This window comes from Salvelinus namaycush, chromosome 11, assembly GCF_016432855.1.
Source record: "Salvelinus namaycush isolate Seneca chromosome 11, SaNama_1.0, whole genome shotgun sequence".
Classification (NCBI taxonomy): domain Eukaryota; kingdom Metazoa; phylum Chordata; class Actinopteri; order Salmoniformes; family Salmonidae; genus Salvelinus; species Salvelinus namaycush.
This window is the reverse complement of record NC_052317.1, coordinates 17,895,593-17,921,592: the sequence shown is the minus strand read 5'-3', so window position 1 is coordinate 17,921,592 and position 26,000 is coordinate 17,895,593. Positions and strand designations below refer to the sequence as shown.

The following is a 26,000-nucleotide window of genomic DNA, read 5'->3' as shown; positions in this document are numbered from 1 at the left end:
GGACCACTTATGCCCATGAAATAGGCTATGACTTGGGATTGTATTTTTTTCAGTATCAGCCAGGTGTACGTCTAGGCCAGGGAGAGCACTTGCCACCAGACAGAGCCTGTCTGTCTGTCTGTCACAAGAGACAGTCGGAGCTCTGACAGTTAGTCACCTTGTAGTAGAAGTAAATATGAGGGAACTAACTGTCCCTCCAGGTCCCTGTTTCACTGCACAGATGCTGACAGCCAAGGAGTTGCCCATCCAAGACACTGGATGGATCTGCTGCTCTTCAGTTGTACGTACATGCCCAGGAGGGGTGATAGAGAGAGTTTTTTAAGTATGCTTCCATTCCAGTTGCTGGTCTCAGGGTGAATGGGCTCTACAGGAAGCAGGGGAAATAGTGTCATCTATCTGTTTCTCCAGTAATGCCAACATCACCTCCAGCTATTTCTGTCTACCCTTCCTTCCTTTACTGAATGAAACTGTATAGTGATGACGGAGCTCAGTCTCAACTCTATCTCCCAATCAATGGTTAGCCTTACCTGGGTAATCCAGGTGTGAGATAATCAATACTATGGTACTTAGTAAACTGAGGATACTGAGCCCTTAAGGAACACCATAGAGTTCAATTAAGTGTCTGAATGTACATTCAAAATAATTTCATTAACTAGATTTTTTCTTACAAAAGAAGGAGAATGGACAGACATCAGGAGGACGTAAGCCCAAAGCAGTCCATTAAAAAACGGCAGAAAATAACCACCCTTTTCCCTTTAACTGTTTATTTGAGCCGTGGTAAATCAACCCAGGCATTTTTCTGAAGACGTATGATTATTTTTAAAATGTGGAGAAGTTGGCACCGTCTGTAACATGAGGTATTCCCTCCAAGCAAATCATAAGGGATTTTCCCCAGCAGGTTCTAAAAGCATGGCACAGTTCCAAAAAGCACTACAATAAACGAGGAACTCCCCACAATATTGTGCTGCAGTTCACGGCTCTGAGTGCACTACCGTGCATCACCACTAGTTGTGCTATGCTATCACTGGAGTTACAGCACAGTATAGCCTCTGCAGTCTAACCAAGATATGATGTAAATAAATGACAAAATGGAAATATCACAAAATACACTTTGAGGTCTGAACACATGTTAATACTTTATGAATCATACATTGGGGGCGAAAATGTTGCTAGATCAAATCCCTGAGCTGACAAGGTAAAAATCTGTCATTCTGCCCCTGAACAAGGCAGTTAACCCACTGTTCCATTGTAAATAAGAATTTGTTATTAACTGACTTGCCTAGTTAAATAAAGGTAAAAAAAATCATGATTCATAAAATGTATGTTTTGTCTTTAGTGCTCTAACATTAACTGTGGTTGGATTCTTGGTGACTGTGCTCTTCTGAACTACAATGTGTCAACACAGTAACACACTACTCCCCTTAATCACTCTAATCCGAGTTAGCCTCTCTCATTGCTGGAAGATCTGTTGTGCTACATAACAGAGTGTGTGAGGCATCAGCTATTATTACAATACGGGATTGTGAGCCAGTATGCCAGTGCCACATAGTGCACTCCAGGCAGGTGCAGTCCCTGCTTTAGGCTGAACCCACTGAACCTTACTGTCACAAAGGAATCACTCTCTCTCTTTCTCTACAAGTCATAGGAGTCATTCCATGTCATTTCAGAAAGCAATGACACCCACCATCTCAGATTGTTATGAAATCGTTTCTGTAGATAAAAACAGGTAATATTGGCATTCATTAAACATTATTTTGTTGAAATTTTATTTGATCTCATGGAAATGAAAGGTGCTACACATATTATTTATATTTTTTATTTTAGCATTGTAATTTCAGAAAATGTCCATAACATATCTGGCACTAATATTGGAACCATAGTGTTTCACAGTATTACTTACACGCCAGTGTTGTGATTGTCTGTGATATTCGCCTACTGAATTCTCCTGCCGGAGCTGCATTTGTTGCCAAATTGGGAAAGCTGTTATGACTTTGTGGCTGGGTTCTCTACATTACATGGTATGAAGAAGCAATACTACAAGCCATAGCTTCATACTACTTGTCAAACATAGAGAACTGGTATACTGGTTGTTGGGGTGGGATTGGCATAGGGTATGGGGGGTCCGTGGGTGACTTTTGACATTTTGTTGCGATTCCTTCGTGGCTTACTTATTGGTAGGAAGAAGTTTGGTCCAAATAGGATGTTGGGTACTATATTTATTGAATATTATCTGAATCTTATAAATTAAAATGGCAAATTTGGATGCAACCAATTCGTTTAATTTCTCAGAGATCAAATTATATTTAAACAAAATAATGTTTCAGGAATGCTAATCGTATCTGTCACTAACTACAGAAACGATTTCAGAACAATCTGAGATGGTAGGTGTCAAAATCCTCTTTCTTGTGTTTTTTTTTATGTGGAATGACCCATATGCTAGCCTACAAAGAAGATGTGATTTTAAAGAGGGAAGAGTGCTGTCACTCTTGGACCTCTGATCAACAGACTGTGGGCACGGCCTCAAAGCACTGAGCAGGGACATGGACTCCCCCGAGCTGGGATTGTGTTGGCAGGCCCCAATTTGGGCTAGGATGCCATGTCCTGTAGCAGCTAGACCCAGGGAAAGGAGCCATCCCCACAGGGGCTGTAAGAGAGGGGGAGAGAAAGAGAGACACCAGCAACAGCCCAGGACCCATCACTCACACATCACCATCTCACTGAGTGCCTAGGGGAGAGACCTACAGCACCCCCCTAGGCACAGCTCAGTCTAGGGCTGTATCCCATTTCCCAAATGGTACCCTATTCCCTATATAGTGCACTACTTTTAAACAGAGCCAAAAGTAGTACACTATATAGAGAATAGAGTGCCATTTGGGACGTAGCCTGAGTCTATTCACTCTGCTGCAAGCTAGCCTAACACCATCATCATCAGTCCCCTCTCTGCCTGGCCATGAGATCCAGTGTGTATATTCAAGGACATTTCAAATTGCTATAAATAAAATGGTGTTAAAACAAGTGAGCCCTGAAAATATTGTAGATTTCAATGAAAGAACACCTTTATGCTTTTTTATATATGCTTATTTTGGTGTCTACAACGTTGAATTTAGCCTTTCACGCTCATGTATTGGCATACGCAGCAGCATGCAGGAGGATAACATCCCACATCATCCACTGAAACAGAAATAGCTCTGTTGAAGGAAACATCTCAGGGGAAATCTTGATGCTTTAATGGATCAAATCTATTGCAGCTACTATCATGCTATTAAAGTTTTGACCGTCTGTGAGCTAGCAGCACTGTGAGAGAATGTGGTCGGGAAGAACAATGACATTCTATCTGGACATTCAGGAAAAAAGTATTTCAATGATAAAGTAAAGTGACAGGCCAGGCATACATTTTGCGTTTAATAAGACCTGAAGCTGTGCCTACTTCACTCTTTTAATACCTCATCTGTGCCTTTAGAATGTTATCAGCATTAAATAATTCAAAGCTGTTAAAGTACAGCTGTTAAAGTAGCGATGACTGATACTGCTCCCGCTCCCGAGTGGCACAGCAGTCTAAGTCACTGCATCTCAGTGCAAGAGGCATCATTACAGTGCCTGTTTCAAATCCAGGCTGTATCACATCCAGCCGTGATTGTGAGTCCCACAGGGCGGCGCACAATTGGCCCAGCGTCGTCCAGGTGTGGCCAAGGTAGGCCGTCATCGTAAATACGAATTTGTTCTTAACTGACTTGCCTAGTTAAATAAAGGTACAAATATTCTAACCAATATGCAAATGACTGTATCAGCTATAATCTAAATGTCAAATAAAACGGCTGCACCAGTCTTTTTCTGGTACTGTGCTGTGCTGGGATTGATGGGTGTTTTTTGGAATATTTCTGCCATGCAGTCTTACCTGTTATAGATATCATCATCCTCTCCTCCCCAGCCCCAGTACTCGTTGGGGAAGCCATTGATCTTGAGAAACTGTTTTTTGCTCAGCCCAGAAACCCCGCCAAAGTACCCAGCGTAAGGAAGCCTGCAAGGGGAAAATAACTGTCAAAGCATTGAGGCGGTTGTCAGATTTGAGGTTCATTACAGATCCTGGCCTTTAAAAAAACAAGCCTGTCAAATATGGATACTCTACTGTATTGCATTCAAGACAACTGAAAATTACAACATGACATATTTTGTATTCATGCACTTCATGTGTATACTGTAAGAATGCGAGCAGAAGTAACGAAATAAAAATACATAAATTAACAATGTATTGTTTCTATAGCTACAGTAGCTCGGATTGCTTCAAAAGTTAAAGGGAAAAAGTGTCACTTGATGTGAGGTGCTATTATTTATGCACATGACTTGAAGATATGCAGAAGATTTGGAGATGGAGAGTTAGCCTTTCTACAGAGCCCCATTGTAATGTTCCACGGTGCAGAAGGTTAGCCGAGTATCATGGCGGGTGCCTGGAGTCTGCCTCAGGCCAGTGGTGAGTGTGTGTGTGTTTGTGACGTCAGACAGAGCCAGCGACAGGGAGCTTTATGTAAAAAAACAACAAGCAAAAAACTAATGAGGACATCTGCTGTAGCAGCAGCCTTCACACAAACAATATAGAGAAAATGTTGTGTGTGTGTGTCCTTGTATGCGTGCATCCGTGTCTGTGTGTGCGTGCTTGCGTCCATGTGTGTTTCTAAGCAGCCTATTTGCTGGAGGATGTGTAGGTTATTAGAGAAAGTAATGTTGTAGCCAGGAGAAAGCCACTGTAGTGTGAATTCCATACAGTTTAGAAATGGGATTATCATCACAGTTTATTGATATTAGCAGTCAACGCTGGTGCATTGAGGGACTTGCATAAGATGTTTAGCAAATAGGCTGCTTAATCCACATGCAATGGATACAAAGCCTAGCTAGATGCTGAGGAATTGTGTTCAATCAATCTGTCACAAATTACACAGCAATTTTAATTGCATATCCAAGCAGGTAAAATGGCATTGGGTGAATTTGTCTGTTAGGCATGAGTGTCTTGAGGGCTTTTTGTAACTATATTGCCAATTTGAAGGCTATAAAGTATGTGGATAGGGCTGCGTTAGATGTGAGAAAAGGCTAACTTTAACTCAAGCTGATGTTCACTGACATCAGAATGAAGCAGTGGGTATCAGTGTACAGTAGGGGCAGGACAAATTCACTGGATAAAATTGTGGGTATTTAATTTGACATTAAAATGCTTGTGTTATCAACAGCAGGTAAAGTTATTCGTAAAATGATACCACCAAAAATATGTCTTGACTCCTGACAATAACAAAAGCGATATATAATAATGTGTTAGGATTGGGTTGCTCTTTGGCCCCACACAGAAAAAACATCAGAGAGCGCTGGGCGGATTCCAATGAAAGACAGAGGGAAAGTTCATCTTAAAGTCAGTCAAATGAACTGGGGATGAGTCTCCAACAGTACTTTTGGTTACATCATCCTGTACAGATCATGTGTGCAGTCCCAAAAGAATACCTTCAAACTTTTATATGAGGACTGTCCCTTTAAAAGCATATACCTTTCCAAATGAATAAACTTAAGATGGTAGGAGAATAGGCTCAGAAAATGAATAACAGATTTCTTTTAGAGTAAATATACATGCGTGAGAGTACACAATACAATTGACCTACCTAAAGCCAAACTTGTCCATAGCGATGGCAAAGTGTCGTGGCTGGTCGTAACAGTGGTAGAGGTTACGGTCGTCCATAGGGATGAGGTCCACGTCGCTGAAGATGAAGCAGTCATACTCGGCATCCTTCAGGGCCTCAGTGTAGCCCACGTTCAGGAGCTTGGCTCTGTTGAAGGTTTCCTCACCAAGCTGCAAGATAACATCGGGGGAAAAACAGGTCAGAAACTGATGGACACTGAGATTTAAGTGAATTCAGTTATATTTTTGCCATAGTTCATAATGGGTTCTGAAGGATGGATTTGCAAGCCTCAATTGAACGTGTTGATTGATGTTCCTGTCAGACCATGTTGTGCAGAAGGACAGTTTAGACAAAGGTCCATGTTGTAAAGAACTCCACAGGGAGAATGGCCGTCATTAAATGTCTGACAACTAAAAATAAACAATGTTATGTAAAGAAAAATTACACATCACAACATGCTTCGCTCATTTTGATTACAGATCCAATCAGAGTGTCGCAGGTCAAGTACCGTACCAGTTTAAACATTTGAACTCATAATCTAGTTCAACACATAATCCCTTGTAATCCTGTAATACCTGAGATGCAACCAAATAATCCTCAGGTAAAATCTATTGTTACAAATCCACTGGCACTGGCATTCCAAACATGAACTCCATTTGAGGAGACATGGGGTTTTGTAAGCACATTAACTTGGTACAAACATATCACTGAGAACAGTTATCAGTAAAATGAGATCAACAAGGTCAACACCTTTGTTTTTATATTTTTTTTTGGACAAGATTTCAACCTATATTGGCTTCATGCAAATCTGTTTTTAGATTTGATGTAGCTAAGAGCTGTACAATACATTAAAAACATATTGTACGTCATTACAAAGTAGGAAACAAAAATATTCTCTTCCAAAAAGTTTCTCCTCCCACTTCTTGCAGAGAAGATGATAGAGTGTCTCTCTTTTGCAGCCTCTGGTTCCAATCAATACTTATGTTCATTTTGATATTTTCAGTGGCACAAAAAATGGAACATTAGAGACTTGCGGCTTTATCCGACAGACAAAGACAGATAAGGTAATATATCTTTAAAATGCCATATTGCCTTTTTTTTCTCCAGTTGGTGAGCTCATTAAACATTATTGGAGTCATTTTTATTGCTTCAATAAGACACGTTCCCCCTGAACCATCAGGCATCGCTGCAAATGGAGCTGTATATATTGTGTAATCACAAGGCTGTGAGGAACATTCACATCCATAATAGGGACGATAGGACTGCACACCCACCACTCTGCCACCACAGAAGAAGAGCGCTGGTGTTAGGATGATGGGGTCAGGAGACATGGGTTTCAAACAGATGGTTAGAGAATCTGAATGGGACCTGCTAATTATCAATCTCATCACTCAGATCAACAACAGAAAGTTCCTGGGTATTTTTCTGGGTTATTCTGAAATATTAATTGTCCAATATTTCATGCATTTCAGCTTCAGATGCAGCTTCAGGCTGGAAAAGGTTTTCATGTTAATTCTTGTGCTTAAACTTCACCAGCAGACATGGATCTGTCTGTGTTGTCAATCTACAAAAAGTAACATTCCTAGGATGAAAAGAGACTGGCAGTAGCCTTAAGGTGAGGGGATTCCTTAACCATTGTCAGAACAAGGAGGAGGAGCTAGAAAATAATGTATTTTCTGTATAATTCCAAAATTCTAACTATAGTACACCTAAAATGACTGATGTTGGGGCGTATGGTACCGTCCAATCCACCATTACCTTCAGCCCATAACTGATACACAACGCATCCGTAAAAACTCCACAACTTCCAAGAACAGGAGACAGAGAGATAACTTTCCCTTCCATCTTACAGTATTGTCATGTCCTGCCTCTCTCTGGCAGCTCAGTGGTGTTCTCTCTATACATTCCCTGTGAGAGGCAATCAACCTCATTATCTTTATCTGATAATCACCAGGATAACTCATCAGGGCTCTCCCTCTGTATCGCCACTGTGTTGCCACGCTGTCTCCAACTCTCCCAGCTGGCTGACCGACCGCAGTCACAGTCAGACGTACCTGGACAGTTGCTACGGAGACAGATTAGGTCCAACCCTCAGACCCAGCGATGCCTGGCTCATTCTTGAGTGATTGCATTCAGCGTTGTCAGACGGACTGCCGCTGTGCGCTGAGTTTATCAGTTCCTAGCAGACTGACCCTATCACCCATTGCTGCTATCAATGCAGGGTGAGGGAGGTCACCAGTGAGAGCTAAACTAGATTGAGGGCCGTCGCTGACTGCGCATGCAGGCGCGCACGCGCGCGCGTGTGTGTGTGTGTGTGTGTGTGTGTGTGTGTGTGTGTGTGTGTGTGTGTGTGTGTGTGTGTGTGTGTGTGTGTGTGTGTGTGTGTGTGTGTGTGTGTGTGTGTGTGTGTGTGTGTGTGAGTGAGAAAAAGTGGCGTGATAAGGTAAAGCATGACACTATCAGATAAAACTCAAATATGCACTCTGTTTTAAGATGATACACTGTTCAAGATCTAACAACCTGCTGATGATGTTCTAGCACGCTCATCAAAGCCCCATTAGCGGTTGCTTTCATAATAACCATATTCCACCATAGCATTGGCTTTGGTGGAAAAAGGCTCTTACAAGGGAGAGGTGCTGGCTGGCAAAGGGCCAGGCTAACTCATTTCCAGTAATGAATCAGGGCTATTGAAGCAAAGACGATTCCCGTCATAATAAAGGCTACGCACTCCGGAGAATTCAATTGGAGGTTCTCTTTGTCTCATCAATAGCTTTACGTCGCACATCACACTGGAGGAACATGACAAAACAGGCCATAAAATACTGTGCGAGACATAAGACATGGACAAGCACGCAATTATCGCATGAAGCCACTGAGGCATACAGTACATGTACACACATCGATCCAACAGTATGCTCCACTCTGATGCTGTACTGCTGCATAAGCTGCATAGCTGGTCGAATATAAAGCAGAGAGATTGCAAGTAGCACGGCCATTCCAACATGAAAGTCAATATCAAATGGCTTGACATACTGGGCCTATCTATCTTAAGATGAATGCATTAACTGCAAGTCGCTCTGGATAAGAGCATCTGCTAAATTACTAAAACGCAAAATGTAATTCAAACCTCCCTTGAGGATTAAAGAGTTCATGGTACAAAACATAAAACATAGCGCATGCATTAAAGAAACTATGGCTAGGTACTGTGCAGCAGGACTGTACACTGATAAGCAAGCAGACTGTAGCATTTGGAATGTTGTGACATGACAGCATAGGTCACAGTAGCTTTATGGGAGGTTTGGTGGCATGTGTCACTCAGTGCAGATCAGCACACATCATCAGTCATCCAGGCAGCGACAGCCAACCAGGACTGTCCTTCACTCACTGTGTTGTTCTCAAATGGCTTCTGCCAACATGTCCCTGAATTAGACTGAGACAAGCAGCACTCAGGCCATGGGGAGCAGGTGATAACTGCCACGTCACGAAGGCAGGAGTCGCAGGAGTCAGACGTGCCAAATGATCACGGAGGTGGAAAGAGAGGATCTACTGGACCACTCTCAACAGTTTGACAAGCTGAGCCAAGACATTCTACCTTGTTGCATTATTAGGAGGATGTTCCATGTTAACTGGGCCAGGCCCAGGGCCAGGTGCCTGTGGATGACTCTCTGGGTGGGTGAGTCACACATAGTGTTGATGGCTTCAAATCACTTTGTATTAGGAGCAATTGGGCACAAGCTGCCTCACAATAATACTGACGGAGGCTCCTCAAATCCCCCTGTCACTGTGAGTTATACCCCCGTTCGTTGGTGTTATTGCCGCTAAGAGAAGAAAAAAAAGTTTGGGGCTTCTGAAGTGTAAGCATGCACGACAAGCCCTGCTAATTTAATTGCGATGTTCTCGTATCCGTCTGGATGCATCAAGCATACATGGCATGAAAAGACAGCTTATCCTGCCATTTACTTTTAAGGCAACTCTCTACATGCAACTAACTAGATCTCATGCGAGCATGCCACAAAACATTTGGAAATATCATTACCAACATCCCACAAAGAAGGACCTTTCTGCTGTAGTATTGGTATACAAGAGATATTGAATGAAACAAACGACTAGCCTACATGTGGTTCACATCAGCAAATAATTAATTTCTTGGTTTTACTGTAGGTTTGTGTGAAAGCGCCTTTAATGACCTCGGATAGTCAACTGAACATGAAAAGGCTTCACCCCAATCAGAGAAACCAGTTAACATCTCTTTGATAGCTGATTAAAGAATAGATATCATAACTGTAATCTCATATCCCTTTCCATTACCAACTGAAACATGATACACTAAGTATTATGAACGAGCATATTCTACTCTTAGGGAAGAGAGAGCGAGAGAGAGAGAGACAGAGACAGACAGAGAGAGAGACGGAGAGAGAGAGACAGAGAGAGAGAGAGAGAGAGAGAGAGAGAATATCCAAAATAAGCTTTGGCAATATGTACATTGTTACGTCATGCCAATAAAGCGAATTGAATTGAATTGAATTGAGAGAGAGAGAGAAACGTAGAGAGAGAGAGAGAGAGAGAGACGGAGAGAGAGAGTGAGAGACAGAGAGAAACGGAGAGAGAGAGACGGAGAGAGAGAGAGAGAGAGAGAGACAGAAAGAGACGGAAAGAGAGAGACAGAGAGAGAGAGAGACAGAGGGAGACAGAGGGAGAGAGAGAGACAGAGGGAGACAGAGAGAGAGAGAGACAGAGAGGGAAATTCTGTTTTGCATGGCCTCGTTGATCAACAGACACCATTATAGGATAGAGTATCTCATAGAAAAAGCTGGGGGAAAAAATGATCCAACAGGGAAAAGCGACACAGGACAAGATACTCTTGAGAAGTACACAAGATGAGAGTTGTCAGGCGTCTATTCCATTGGACATGTGATATGAATATCAATCCAAACTAATTAAACCTGTTAGTTATACATGGCCTGGTTTGAAATTGTAACAGACATTAGCAAAATGGAGCAGTCTCCAACTCATCGGCTGTAGTGTGATTAATACACCATGGCTTCCACTTGGGCGGTCTCCCAAATGGCACCCTATTCCCTACAAAGTGCACTACTTTTGACCAGGGTCTATAAGGATCTGGTCAAAAGTAGTGTACTATATAGGGAATAGGATGCCATGTGGGACACAAGCTTGGTTATTAACTGGTGCAGTGAGATACTGATAAGGCTTTTACTGGGCCGAGGGAACATAAATCACCTATTTTTAAATAAATGTGGTTGATGTTACATAAAGAGATAGTGCCTGTATGATCTATTAGGAATTTTAAAGCTGTTGTTTATTCATGACCATACATACAGGGTCAATACATTTTGAGACAGCGGCAGGGGCGTCATGCACCCATGATTTTAGAGGGGGCACAAAGTACGTGAGAATGGATGGGGTTGGAGAATTTTGCATTTTTCGAACAGCTGAAACAGATTTTTCCTGCAATCTAGATCCATAATCATAATACCTAATTGTATATAAAAACATATGTATTTTTTTCTGCATAGGTTATCGAAGCATACCTCTTTACCTGTTCAAATGCCATTTTAATGAGGATGTCATTCTGACTGTTGTGAATCACACATTTCAATATAATGCACTAACATGCCTAGGATGCTAGACCAACCAAACAGGATTCTAGGTACACCAAACATGATGCTAGGCTAACCAAACAGGATGCTAGGCCAACCAAACAGGATGCTAGGCCAACCAAACAGGATGCTAGGCAAACCAAACAGGATGCTAGGCAAACCAAACAGGATGCTAGGCCAACCAAACAGGATGCTAGGCCAACCAAACAGGATTCTAGGTACACCAAACATGATGCTAGGCTAACCAAACAGGATGCTAGGCCAACCAAACAGGATGCTAGGCCAACCAAACAGGATGCTAGGCAAACCAAACAGGATGCTAGGCCAAGCACACAGGATGCTAGGCCAACCAAACAGGATGCTAGGCTAACCAAACAGGATGCTAGGCCAACCAAACAGGATGCTAGGCCAACCAAACAGGATGCTAGGCAAACCAAACAGGATGCTAGGCCAACCACACAGGATGCTAGGCCAACCACACAGGATGCTAGGCCAACCACACATGATTTGTTTCTCTTCCAGGATGGAAGGTGGAGAGAGTTTATGGACTCCTCTCTCTGTGGTGGATGGATGGTTGCTGTTAAACGACTGGATGGTTTACTTTCAACCATGTCCCCTGAGCCGGAAACAACTACTATGTTTTACTGTAGCATGGAGACTTGATCTATCTATCTGATGACATGTAAGTGTCCCTCCACTATCTCTGTTTGACAAAGATGCCGGCAAAGGGATTTCCTCCCTATCTTTTCCATTTCCCTTTTAGAGCATATTTTAACTGTAACATAGCTCCTCATGATACATGCATAACTCTGGATCAACTACAGTACTGTTGGCACTTTCAATTGTATTCTGTATCCCAAATGGCACCCTATTCCCTAAATAGTGCACTACTTTTGATCAGGCTTTGGTAGCGCACTATGTAGGGAATATGCTGACATTTCTGACACAGCCCTACTGCTAGTACTGTAGTATTCCATTTGTTAATTAAAAGACTGTCCACAAGAGCTTCTATAAGAACTGCCTATTCATTCCCCTTCACACTGATAGGAGAAATTGAATAGGAATGCCACTCTTTTAAATGAACCTGTTAACTGGATAAAAAAAGGATGTTGTTATCCCCCACATTGACCACATTCATTCCCCCCAAAAAGATACAAATATATATGTTTTGTCGTCACATAGGTGGAGTAAAATGTGTTGTTTTACAGGGTCAGATTGAATAACTGTAGCACTAATAATACAGATAACTGTAGCACTCATTTCACTTCAGTAAACCGGAGACTTGACCTTACAAATGAAACGTGGTTGGAAGATTTGTAACTATCCTCCTAGTACCTAGGGTTGCAAAGGGTCGGAAACGTTCCGATAAATTTCTGAAAATGTTAATGGGAAGTTAAACCCTGTAATTTGGGGAATTATGCTTAAATTCATCAAAAAAGTTAGCTTACAACATTCAACTTATTTTGTGGGATACACATAAAGCAATTCTAGGTCTTGTGGCATATTTTGGTTAAACTATCCCCAATTCAATGGAATTGCAACCCTCTGCATGCATAGTGCATTATTCCATCACATGTACAGCTGATTCTCAAGATCTTGCAAACTAATGAGATGCTATTTAGCCCACACTACTACTCTGTCTGAGCCAAGGACTACATGCTTTCTGGTAAGTTTTGATTACAATACTGGGTAGGGTGAATATATTTTATATGACATACATCATTTTTTTGTTAACTAGTAAATAGTAGCCTACAGCAAAGTGTGTTTAAATCATTTCTAACTTGTTAACAATTTCTGCAAGTTAGTTTTTGCTACCATGTGGGTTTAGCTTGCTTGAGCCTGCTAACTAAGGAGTGTTAATTCACCTGTTTCCATTTTAAAACATTTATCTTACAAAGGAGTTGTTTAATCTAACTGTTTAACTGGATCTGTACATGGAATTGTATTTGTTGTTTTTTTACAAAAAAAATCTAATCTTTACAGGAAAATGCCACGGGCACTATCTGATGTGTGGAGACATTTCACTGCAGCTAATGTAGAAGGAAAAGCTGTATACATTTGCAAATACTGTGCAAAATCATATGTGAAGAATGCAAGAAAGATGCAGAATAATCTGGCCATGTGCATAAAGTTCCCTCAGTGCTCACAACAAGCAACCTCTGACAAAAGTCACTCTATTTCTATTCGAGGTGAAAATGATGAATTAAGACACCTTATCGATAGCAACAGCTCATGGTCCTCCTGGAATCAGACGATTTTTTGACTCAATGGAGGAACATAGTCAGAGAAATGCTGGTGAATGTCTTGCTCAAGCTGTGTATGGAACTGGTTCACCTCTGATGCTCACAGGCAATGTGTATTGGAAGAGATTTCTGAATGTTATTCGCCCAGCATACACCCTTCCAACCAGACATGCTTTATCTACTCATTTGCTAGATGCAAAGTTCAACAAATTTAAAGTGAAGGTCAAGCAAATCATAGAGAAATCAGAATGTATTGCAATCATCTCTGTTGGGTGGTTGAATGTTCGTGGGCAAGGAATAATTAACTACATCATCTCCACCCCTCAACCAGTATTCTACAAGAGCACAGACACAAGGGACAACAGACACACCAGTCTCTACATTGCAGATGAGCTGAAGGTAGTCATCAATGACCTTGGACCACAGAAGGTATTTGCACTGGTGACAGACAACACTGCGAACATGAAGGCTGCTTGGTCTAAAGTGGAGGAGTCCTACCCTCACATCACACCCATTGGCTGTGCTGCTCATGCATTGAATCTGCTCCTAAAGGACATCATGGCACTGAAAACAATGGATACACTCTACAAGAGAGCCAAGGAAATGGTTATGTATGTGAAGGCTCATCAAGTTATAGCAGCAATCTACCTCACCAAGCAAAGTGAGAAGAATAAGAGCACCACATTGAAGCTGCCCAGCAACACCCGTTGGGGTGATGTTGTCATCATGTTTGACAGTCTCCTGGAGGGGAAGGAGTCTCTCTAAGAAATGGCCATGTCACAGTCTGCTGATATGGACAGCCCCATCAAGAGGATACCCCTGGATGATGCATTTTGGGAGAGAGTGGTAAACAGCCTGAAACTCCTGAAACCTATAGCAATAGCCATTGCACGGACTGATGTTCACTCTGCTTGCAGATGTAAGAGAAGAAATCCGCAATGCCCTGCCCACTTCACTGTTGCTCCATGCAGAGGAAACTGTAGTTCTGAAATACATTTAAAAAAGCGTGAAAACTTCTGCCTGAAGCCCATAAATGCCGCAGTGTACATGTTGGACCCCAAGTACTGTCTGCTTGCAAGAGCATCCTGTCTGGTGCAGAGATCAACAAGGCCTATGGTGTCATCACTACCATGTCTCGCCACCTCAGCCTGGATGAGGGAAAGGTTCTTGGCAGTCTGGCGAAGTACACTTCCAAGCAAGGGCTTTGGGATGGAGATGCAATATGACAGTCGTGCCAACATATCTCTTCAGCCACCTGGTGGAAGGGACTTTGTGGATCTGAGGCTCTTTCCCCTGTTGCCTCCATCATCCTCCAAATCCCACCAACATCATCTGCCTCAGAGCGCAACTGGTCCTTTGGGAGCACACACACCAAAGCACGCAACAGGCTGACCAATACATAGGTTGTAAAATTGGTGGGCACCCGGGCAAATTTGAGGCTTTTTGAGCCTGACAATGAGCCATCCTCAACAAGGTTGGAAAGTGACAGTGAAGATGAGGCCTCAAAGTCTGATGTTCAAGAGGTGGACATTGAGGAGGTCCAGGGAGAAAACATGGAAGCCTGAGAGGAAGACAACCAAAGCTTTAGTTTCTAAATTATCATTTTACAAATGTATGTTGAAAACGTTTTTGGGAGACGCGATGGATCATTGGGGATCATTCAATATTCCCTTTATATTGTTGTTCAGTGAAATCATCCCATGTGAAGCGTCAACTCATTTAATTAAAGTTCAATTCGTAACTAAATAGTTATTTTTTTACTTCTATTGGAAGGATTTAATCATTTGCAATTATGTCTACTTATGATAAGGTAAAATGTTTATGTTTCTGTCTCCATATGATATGGCAAATATATCCAATGCAAAAAAACATCTACATTTAATTGGTATTATTATTAATTTGCATATATTTCCGTTAATTCCCATATATTCCCATTAATTCCCACGGAAAGTTTCCACCTCTGAATATTCCCCAAAATGTGCAACCCTACTAGTACCTTCAGGCCTATGCACAGATACATAATTAGAAATGCAGCTACATGTCTGTGAAAATCCTCACTTTAGTCAAGATGAGAGCGTCTACACCTGGCGAGCATCAGTCTTTGCCGGAGCACATGTAGTAGTACTATCAGAATGATACGAATGTAAATGAATACTGTACTTGGTCCCGGTGGTGAGCATTGGAACATGATCAAGAGCCTTCAGAATGCTCTCTTTCATTATTCCAAGAGCATCTGTCTCATCATGTCTCGTGTTGCTTTACACCATGTGTTGAGAATCATTGAAATAGACAATCATCATTCTATTAACGACTAGAGAGAACATTGTAAGAAATCATGTTCCTCATGATGTGTTCCAAGCCCAAATCATCTCAATGTAGTCAAATGGTGAGCGGGTAAATATATCCTACCTGGAGAAATCCAAACACATTCTGTCAACTATACAGTAATACAGTTATTACTGTAAATCCAATATCGTACTGTTTATTGAATGTTTGAGCCTGGGTATTTTTATATATTTTTTTATGGATTTACTCAGACCGGCAAAATGTGTTTTGGTAAGGGTACAGCGTGGTGTATATAAAACAGAAACATTCTGTACTGAGTATTCTGGCTTCATACCGCACCCGTCATAAAATATTGGACATGTGAACATGAAGCTATTGATGCATTTGCTGGGTGGTTGAAGGGGGATCCTTGCATGGCAGGATTTGATTCCATTTCATTTCTTTGTAAATTGATTCCACCTGAACTGTGTCAATTCTCAGTGCCCTGGACAACAATGTGATTGGATGGGGGTAGCCTAAATCCTTCTATATATTTATCTCAGGTCAGTCTATAATTAAAGCATGACAGAAGCTTACCAATTTACCACTGCTTTAAAGGTCAGCAATATGGAGAACAAACAATGGCTACGTCCCACATGGCATCCTAGTGCCTTTAAAGTGCACTACGTTTGACGAATCAAATGCGAAAGTGCACTTAAAGCTTCTTGTCTACGTCAACTTTGTAGTGCACTATAAAGGGAATAGGATGCCATTTGGGACATAGATCTCCAGCTGTGGCCCCTGCTGCCTATAGCAACTCTCAGTATGGACAGTTTAGATAGGTTAACCCCCAGTTCCATAGCCTCAGGAGCCCAGAGCAGTCTGCTGCCTGTGTGTCCACCTCGACAACCTCAGTGTCAGAATGGTAATAACGCAACGCATTCTGTCCACCTACAGTAGACAAACTCACCGTCAGAACGGAGAGGCAACGGCCCTGCAGCAAAACATACTGCAGTATGGACACTTTACTACAAGCAATGGAAGGAGATGCCATCCATGGTTGGTGTTAACCCTTGTCATATTACTGTTGTTATCACTTTGTTGGCATCAACCATGTATGCTACGTTTGCAGAATTTTCCTACTGATTTGTGTTTGACCAATCAAATATTGAAATACTAAATCCACTCTCTTCAGTTTAGCAGACCCCAGACATTTTTAGATGGTTCATTATTAATATCTTGCACATGAAAAAGATGAATAAACTGCATCCAACATGTGCATTAGACATTATTAACAACATCAATAAATGTTCCAATAAACATGAGTGAATAAAGCTGTCTCACAATCTAAAATGTAATTTTGTAAATGTCAAAAGAAGCAACTTGATCATTCCCACATAATTGCTGTCAAACAGTCACAAAAAAGGGGGCACATACACTGAGTGTACAAAACATTAAGAACAATTTCCTATTTATGATTTGCCCCCCCTACACCTTCAGAACAGCCTCAATTTGTCAGAGCATGGACTCTACAAGGTGTCGAAAGCCTTCGAAAAGTGATGCTGGCCACTGTTGACTCCAATGCTTTCCACAGTTTTGTCAAGTTGGCTGGATGTCCTTTGGGTGGTGAACCATTCTTGATACACACAGGAAAATGTTGAGCAGAAAAAACCCAAGAGCGTGGCAGTTCTTGACACAAACCGGTGCGCCAGGCATCTACTACCATAACCCATTCAAAGGCACTTCAATATTTATACAATGTCTCAATAGTCTCAAGGCTTAAAAATCCTTCTTTAACCTGTCTCCTCCCCTTCATCTACACTGATTGAAGTGGATTTAACAAGTGACATCAATAAGGGATCATAGCCTTCACCTGGATTCACCTGGTCAGTCTATGTCATGGTGTTCTTAATGCTTTGTGCACTCAGTGTATAAAGAGAGAGGACATTAGGCAATTAAATAATTAGTCTTTAATTTCCTAAATGGACCTCATTCTGCTCCAGCCACCAGTAATAGGATTGTGTATTTAAACTCTGGTGTGTGTGTATGTGTGTGTGTGTGTGTGTGTGTGTGTGTGTGTGTGTGTGTGTGTGTGTGTGTGTGTGTGTGTGTGTGTGTGTGTGTGTGTGTGTGTGTGTGTGTGCATGTGTGTGTGTGTGTGTGTGTGTGTGTGTGTGTGTGTGTGTGTGTGTGTGTGTGTGTGTGTGTGTGTGTGTGTGTGTGTGTGTGTGTGTGTGTGAGAGAGAGAGAGAGAGAGAGAGAGAGAGAGAGTGTGAATAGCAGGATTTACAGTTAGATGACACTGCTTTTACACTTTAATTACCCATCCAATTACACTGAATAAAACAGGGAAGTGCACACACACAATTTAATAAATTGATGGCATGACTCCACTTCTATCCATAAATGACATGGATTCAAGTATGGCAAATGCCATTGGAAAAATCTAACAACTAAGACCCAAAGTAGTACTTAGGAGATAGAAGGATAGAAGATCCATCCGTTACAGTGACACTAGGATTTTATTAATTACATGAATATGACAGAACTAGACCATTGTAGGTTTGAGCTTGTTAGTTGTGTCCTTTGTTGTGGAATAGATACAGATCCTGATGAATTCAATGCTTAACATGGCTCCCCTTAGAGAGTACTGGAGCTCCAGATCAAATTGCTATTTTAAATCTAACATCAAACAACAACGCAGGTAAGGTATATCATAAAATACCTCTAAAAACTTGAATCATTAATGCAGCTGTCTAGACAGAGACTATTGAAAACAAATTCATGGTCTAGGTTGTTTTGGGTTGTTTTGTAATCATCTCTGCCTTTAAAATAAGTATTTGGTGAGTCATTATTTGTAGCTCATTGAGTGTGCAGACAACTGTCCTTGATATAGAGAGTGAATGTGTGATGTAAATACAAGCAGGTATGAGTAGACCCAAGTAGCCAATACTACATGCGGATACAGTGCCTTGCGAAAGTATTCACCCCCCTTGGCATTTTGTTGCCTTACAACCTGGAATTAAAACATATTTTTTGTGGGTTTGTATCATTTGATTTACACAACATGCCTACCACTTTGAAGATGCTAAATATTTTTTATTGTGAAACAAACAAGAAATATTACAAAAAAACTGAAAACTTGAGAGTGCATAACTATTTACCCCCACAAAGTCAATACTTTGTAGAGCCACCTTTTGCAGCAATTACAGCTGCAAGTCTCTTGGGATATGTCTCTATAAGCTTGGCACATCTAGCCACTGGGATTTCTGCCCATTTTTCAGGCAAAACTGCTCCAGCTCCTTCAAGTTGGATGGGTTCCTGCTGGTGTACAGCAATCTTTAAGTCATACCACAGATTCTCAATTGGATTGAGGTCTGGGCTTTGACTAGGCCATTCCAAGACATTTAAATGTTTCCCCTTAAACCACTCGAGTGTTGCTTTAGCAGTATGCTTAGGATCATTGTCCTGCTGGATGGTGAACCTCCGTCCCAGTCTCAAATCTCTGGAAGACTGAAACAGGTTTCCCTCAAGAATATCCCTGTATTTAGCGCCATCCATCATTCCTTAAATTCTGACCAGTTTCCCAGTCCCTGCCGATGAAAAACATCCCCACAGCATGATGCTGCCACCACCATGTTTCACTGTGGGGATGGTATTCTTGGGGGGATGAGAGGTGTTGGGTTTGTGCCAGACATAGTGTTTCCTTGATGGCTAAAAAGCTAAATTTTTGTCTCATCTGACCAGAGTACCTTCTTCCATATGTTTGGGGAGTCTCCCACATGCCCTTTGGCGAACAACAAACATGTTTGCTTATTTTTTTCTTTAAGCAATAGCTTTTTTCTGGCCACTCTTCCGTAAAGCCCAGTTCTGTGGAGTGTACAGCTTAAAGTGGTTCTATGGACAGATACTCCAATCTCCGCTGTGGAGCTTTGCAGCTCCTTCAGGGTTATCTTTGGTCTCTTTGTTGCTTCTCTGATTAATGCCCTCCTTGCCTGGTCCGTGAGTTTTGGTGGGCGGCCCTCTTTTGGCAGTTTTATTGTGGTGCCATTTTCTTTCAATTTTTTAATAATGGATTTAATGGTGCTCCGTGGGATGTTCAAAGTTTCTGATATTTTTCTATAACCCAACCCTGATCTGTACTTCTCCACAACTTTGTCCCTGACCTGTTTGGAGAGCTCCTTGGTCTTCATGGTGCCGCTTGCTTGGTGGTGCCTCTTGCTTAGTGGTGTTGCAGACTCTGGGGCCTTTGAGAACAGGTGATATGCTGAGATCATGTGACACTTAGATTGCACACAGGTGGACTTTATTTAATTAATTATGTGACCTTTGAAGGTAATTGTTTGCACCAGATCTTATTTAGGGGCTTCATAGCAAAGGGGGTGAATATATATGCACGCACCACTTTTCTGTAAAAAAAAAAATAATAATAATAATAAGTCATTTTTTTCATTTCACTTCACCAATTTGGACTATTTTGTGTATGTCCATTACATGAAATCCAAATAAAAATCCATTTAAATTACAGGTTGTAATGCAACAAAATAGGAAAAATGCCAAGGGGGGTGAATACTTTTGCAAGGCACTGTATGTAATGGTTCCATTGAGGTTAAAGTTAGCCTTGGTTTCTCAAATGACTGCCTCGCCTGGTTCACCAACTACTTCTCTGATAGAGTTCAGTGTGTCAAATCGGAGGGCCTGTTGTCCGGGCCACTGGCAGTCTCTATGGGGGTGCCACAGGGTTCAATTCTCGGGCCGACTCTCTTCTTGGTATACATCAATGATGTCGCACTTGCTACTGGTGAGTCTCTGATCCACCTCTACGCAGACGACACCATTCTGTATACTTCTGGCCCTTCTTTGGACACTGTGTTAACTAACCTCCAGACGAGCTTCAATGCCATACAACTCTCCTTCCGTGGCCTCCAACTGCTCTTAAATGTGTGTCAAAACACTTATCTCCCTCACTAGCTTTACGCACCAGCTGTCAGAGCAGCTCACAGATTACTGCACCTGTACATAGCCCATCTATAATTTTGCCCAAACAACTACCTCTTCCCCTACTGTATATATTTATTTATTTATTTTGCTCTTTTGCACCCCATTATTTCTATTTCTACTTTGCACATTCTTCCACTGCAAATCTACCATTCCAGTGTTTTACTTGTTATATTGTATTTACCTCGCCACCATGGCCTTTTTTTGCCTTTACCTCCCTTATCACACCTCATTTGCTCACATTGTATATAGACTTATTTTTCTACTGTATTATTGACTGTATGTTTGTTTTACTCCATGTGTAACTCTGTGTTGTTGTATGTGTCGAACTGCTTTGCTTTATCTTGGCCAGGTCGCAATTGTAAATGAGAACTTGTTCTCAACTTGCCTACCTGGTTAAATAAAGGTTAAATAAAAATGTCATTAAATTAAAAAAAATCTATTCTGCAGTAAGGCAAACAAGTTATTGAACTGATCTACCAAACAGTCAAGAGCAAATGCAGCCAATTCTGAGATCATATCTGAGTTCCAACCGTATCATCATCCTCATTCTCAATATCCACAAAGTCCAACAGACACCCTACTATCACAGTCAGTCACTGGTTATTCCTGACAGTCATTTTCCATTACTGCTTGATATTTGTGACTCATGTTCTCATTTCAGGACTACCGACCATCAAGCTGTGGCATAGCAGGCCAGATCCTGCTTGTGTCCCAAATAGCACCCTATTCCATATATAGTGCACTACTTTTGACCAGATCCCTATGGGTCCTGGTCAAAAGTTGTGCACTATAAAAGGAAACAGGGTGTCATTTGGGGACACAGTCCCTGAGACCCTGAGAGCGTGATGAGTGAATAGAGTAAAGGGCTCTCCTCCTCTCTTCTGCTCTCCTCTCCCTTTCACCTCTGCTGGTGCATGATGGATTAGGAAGGCTGTGTTGGATCCAGGGGGCGAGTAGCCTTGTCCGTCCCTGACTGGCACTCCGATAAGCTCGGAGGCTGGCGCGGTGGAGAGGGAGAGGAGGGAAAGAGAGAGGAGAGGGAGATTAGGAGAGAGGAGAGAAAGGGGGATAAAGGGGGAGAGACACCCACGGGACCTTTCTTCTTTGAAGGACAGCCCATTACATGGTCAGGGTTGAGCGTGGCCGACTGGACCAGCCCTGCATACACAGTGATGTGATTGTGCTGACGCCCACAGGTCATAGCTCATCTCACCCCCACCCCTCTTGGCTGCATGGCGTGGACTAGCGTTAGCACCTAGCGGCTGATTGAACTGGCTTCAGGGGGTCAAGGTGCCAGACGTCCGTTACTCACGATTAGCCGTGTTCCACTCCAGCGGCTTGTAATTGCAGAGTCAGGTTTCATTGAGTTTGCAAGAGGCAGGCTCTCTATACCCCGGTGGTGAAGCCTCTAGACTGTCGTGGAAGTACAGTATATAGGTTGTGACCTGACATTCCCTCAATAATAAGAACATGTCATGGAAGAGGATATTTGATAGAAACTTTAACACACTACTACTCTACTAAGTTCTAGGTAGGTCTGTCAAAGTCTGTTCAGGCTATGTTTTTAAAATGTAATCAATGAGTTGTAGTGGTCGAAGACAAATTGAGTTTCTCTACTGTATCTGTCTCCTGATGAAATGATTTAGATTTTATTGCCCAGAAACAAACTGTGTAATTTAGTATTAAGAGACCAGAGAGGTCACAGGGGTGTGAGGGAAGAAAGCTGAAAGGCATTGAGATTGAAGGACGTGTCGAACATCTTGACAAGATGCACTTCCCGGTGGTCTATTTAATTTTTCATGAGAGCCACATAGAGCTTCAGCCCTGAAAACAGAAACGGCAGGCTAGGGAGTCCTTGAGAATAACAATATCTGATACTACACCAATCAATAATATGAATCATTTTAGCTGAGAACTGAAAAGCTCTATTGACAGGAGAGCTTTTTCTCACAGATTAGATATGGAGTTTTCTTTCCCACCTCTACCATGAATTGAATTGTCTAACTCCACCGCTATACTGTACATTCTGTATATTATAACAAGGAGTGTTTGTTCAACACTATATGTGTTGATTTGAATGGAGGTTGTTTGGATGTTATTCATTTGAGGGCGCTGATAATGCACTGTATACAGGACATCGTTCTGACACTACATTTGGCCTAGTTCCTTCCATGGAGTGTTTAACATATTATATGGGTTTTCTGCTGTTGGCAGGTCAATATTTTATCTCACTGTCGCTGCGATTCTAGAGTCCTCAAGCTTTAGCAGTGGTGCAGAAATACAATCCTGCACCACACCAGAGAGTGAGAGAGACGTCCTCCCAGCAAAGCACGCTGTGCTAAGGATTATTTTAGACATTCTCAGATAGAGGTGGGAGAGAAATAGAGAGAGAGAGAGAGAAAGAGAGAGCACAAGTCCCCTTCCAACAATACAAAGACAGCAGGAGTACCAGCCAGTATGCAATGTTTAATCTTGCCTATCCTTGGAATTACACTCCACAACCATTGGCATTACAGGGACATAATATAATATGTTTCCTTCCATTATGTTTTATTTATGACAGGCTTAATAGATTAACAATTGAGGAGGGATTGATTCAAGGCCTCGTCGTTGAAAGAGTGAGAGAATTGTTGGAAGGTTTATTACAGAATCAATTAAGTTTACTCCCGGCTTACACAAAGCCCCAGCACCATCAGCATGCTATGGTTTGCTGTCACTCCGAGTGGCTTCTATCCTGCCTCTGATAAGGATTGCTGGCTTGGCAGAGAACAGGCAACCCAAATAATATTAATATTAGAAATTGGAGGCAGGACAAATGAATCACCTTGGAATATGAATTACATTTTCACCAGGTTTTACGGTGATTTGTCAATGTCATGGGAATTGGGCAGGATTTTCCTTGTCTCTTGAATATCGAGGCTGTCAGACACAGAGAGAGGGGCGAGATTGTATATAACAAAAGAGGCACTGTATAAATATCATGACATTTCAACCCAAAAGAGAGAAATAGAGAACCTGAAATTCATAGTGCGAAGCGACAGGATTCATTAAGTCATTTATGTAGTTAGCTAAATGGAAAATTCTAATACTTACACGGAACCCAAACCGGCTGCGCGCGTGCGCCATCGTGCGCTATTGTGCATAAATGTATTTCCCCCCCCACACCAAACGCGATCACAACACGCAGGTTAAAATATCAAAACAAACTCTGAACCAATGACATTAATTTGGGGACAGGTCGAAAAGCATTAAACATGTATGGCAATTTAGCTAGCTAGCTTGCACTTGCTAGCTAACGTTAATTGATTTTAAGATGAACTTTGTTGCCGGTTGTCGTGGTAATACAATGAAAGTTTAGATGCGATCACCATATAAGTTCAAAGATGAAAAAGCCTGGAAGGAGGAGAGATGACTAGAAACGATTCGGTTGGTCGTTTTATGTGTGGATTAATTGTCGGAGTAGAGGTCCTTGTGCATTTCAGGTAAAATAACAACTCAATGTTTATATCCCAGGACAAATTAGCTAGCAACAGCAAGCTAGATAAATAGGACAAATTAACGTTAGCTAGCAAGTGCAAGCTAGCTAGCTAAATTGCCATACATGTTTAATGCTTTTCGACCTGTCCCCAAATTAATGTCATTGGTTCAGAGTTTGTTTTGATATTTTAACTTGCGTGTCGTGATCGCGTTTGGTGCGGAGGGTCAAAATAAATTTATGCACGCGCGCAGCCGGTTTGTGTTCCGTGTTAGGCTGTCACACCCTGATCTGTTTCACCTGTCTTGTGCTTGTCTCCGCCCACCAGGTGTTTCACATTTCCCCCCATTATCCCCTGTGTACTTATACCTGCGTTTTCTGTTGGGCTTTGCCAGTTCGTCTTGTCTTGTCTTACCAGCGTGTTTTCCCGTTTGCCAGTTTTTCAAGTTTCTGTTTTCTAGTCCTCCCGGTTCTGACCTCTGCCTGTCTGCCGTTCTGTCCCTTGTTGACGCTGTCTTGGATTACCGACTTCTTCCTGTCCTGGACCTGCCGTTTTCCTGCCCCCTGTTTTGTAATAAACATCTGAGATTCTGTCTGCCTCCTGTGTCTGCATCTGTGTCTTATCCTGAGTCGTGTTATAGGCTAAATCATGATCCCTTGAACATACATAGTTTATATTTTACTTTATTTATCACTTGACTACCACATCTAATGGTATCCACATGTAGTCATCCTTAAGATTCCCGGTTACACAAGAAAAGTGTTGTCTTGAGACTACCACTTTATGATCATCTACCATGTTCATTGAGCTGTAAGTCCATTTATTTTATGGTTGTCGACTAAACCTTGAGGACTGTTTTTCTCTCTCTCTGCGTTCTGCCTTTAATGGGAAGAAGTGGTAAATAACACTCTGAGTCCTAATGGACATCTAAGAGAAAGGAAAAGGGGATACCTAGTCAGTTGCACAACTGAATGAATACAACTGAAATGTGTCTTCCGCATTTAACCCAACCGCACCGAATCAGAGAGGTTGGGACCTAAGAGCTCAGCCAATAAAATAAAACCTAAATTACCTCTTTATTAATGCAGCATATGGCAATAGTGTACATCAGCTCTCTATGGGACTTTTTCCAAACAAATGGGTACCAACGTACATCATCATCAAGTCATTGGCCTTTTCTCTTCTATATTAAAAGACTGATAGACATCCTCGGTCTTCAGTGTAGTAATATTGTGCTTGCTCCTACTCCAAGCCCACCAATCATTCCAAATGTTCGTTCCCTGTCATCTTTGAGAATGATTCACCTCTTTCCCTCTCCTTCCTCTCTACTCTGAACAGAGACTTCTGTGTAATACTCTGCACTCCAGTTATGAACAGCCCAGTTCAGAGTCAGACTGGCTGCCTGTTTCGCTTGGTCGTAGAGTGTAACGCAAGTAACTTTACACTGTCTGCTCTCCGCTCTGCAAAACAGTACGAGTGGTTTTTAGAACACACAGTCACAGAGGGCCGAAAGAGTTGCTCATAGGATCAATATCCTATTCCTTGGTCAATTGCACAAACCTCCTTTTCTGCTTCTTCATACCAGTGGAGAAAGAAAAGTGTGCCAGATGAAGAGTGTATCACAATCCCACACTGGGTTATTAGATCTGAGGAGGAAAATACACCAATAAAGAGAGGGATAAGCCTTTCTTTAGTCTGAGCAGTTTATCAGGAGATTTCTTAAGTCTGCCTGAAGATTAT

The 26,000-nt window shown here is 41.9% G+C and overlaps 1 protein-coding gene across 1 annotated transcript in view; it reads right to left on the bottom strand.

The window, feature by feature from the left end:
* Window positions 1-26,000, bottom strand: part of LOC120055875 (beta-1,4-galactosyltransferase 2-like) — a 137,451-nt gene that overhangs the window by 15,931 nt on the left and 95,520 nt on the right. The window contains exons 4-5 of the mRNA XM_039003906.1: window positions 5,640-5,827; window positions 3,896-4,018 (exon numbers count right to left, since the gene is read on the bottom strand). Coding sequence (XP_038859834.1) covers window positions 3,896-4,018; window positions 5,640-5,827 — 311 coding nt within the window. The remainder of the gene's footprint in view (window positions 1-3,895; window positions 4,019-5,639; window positions 5,828-26,000) is intronic.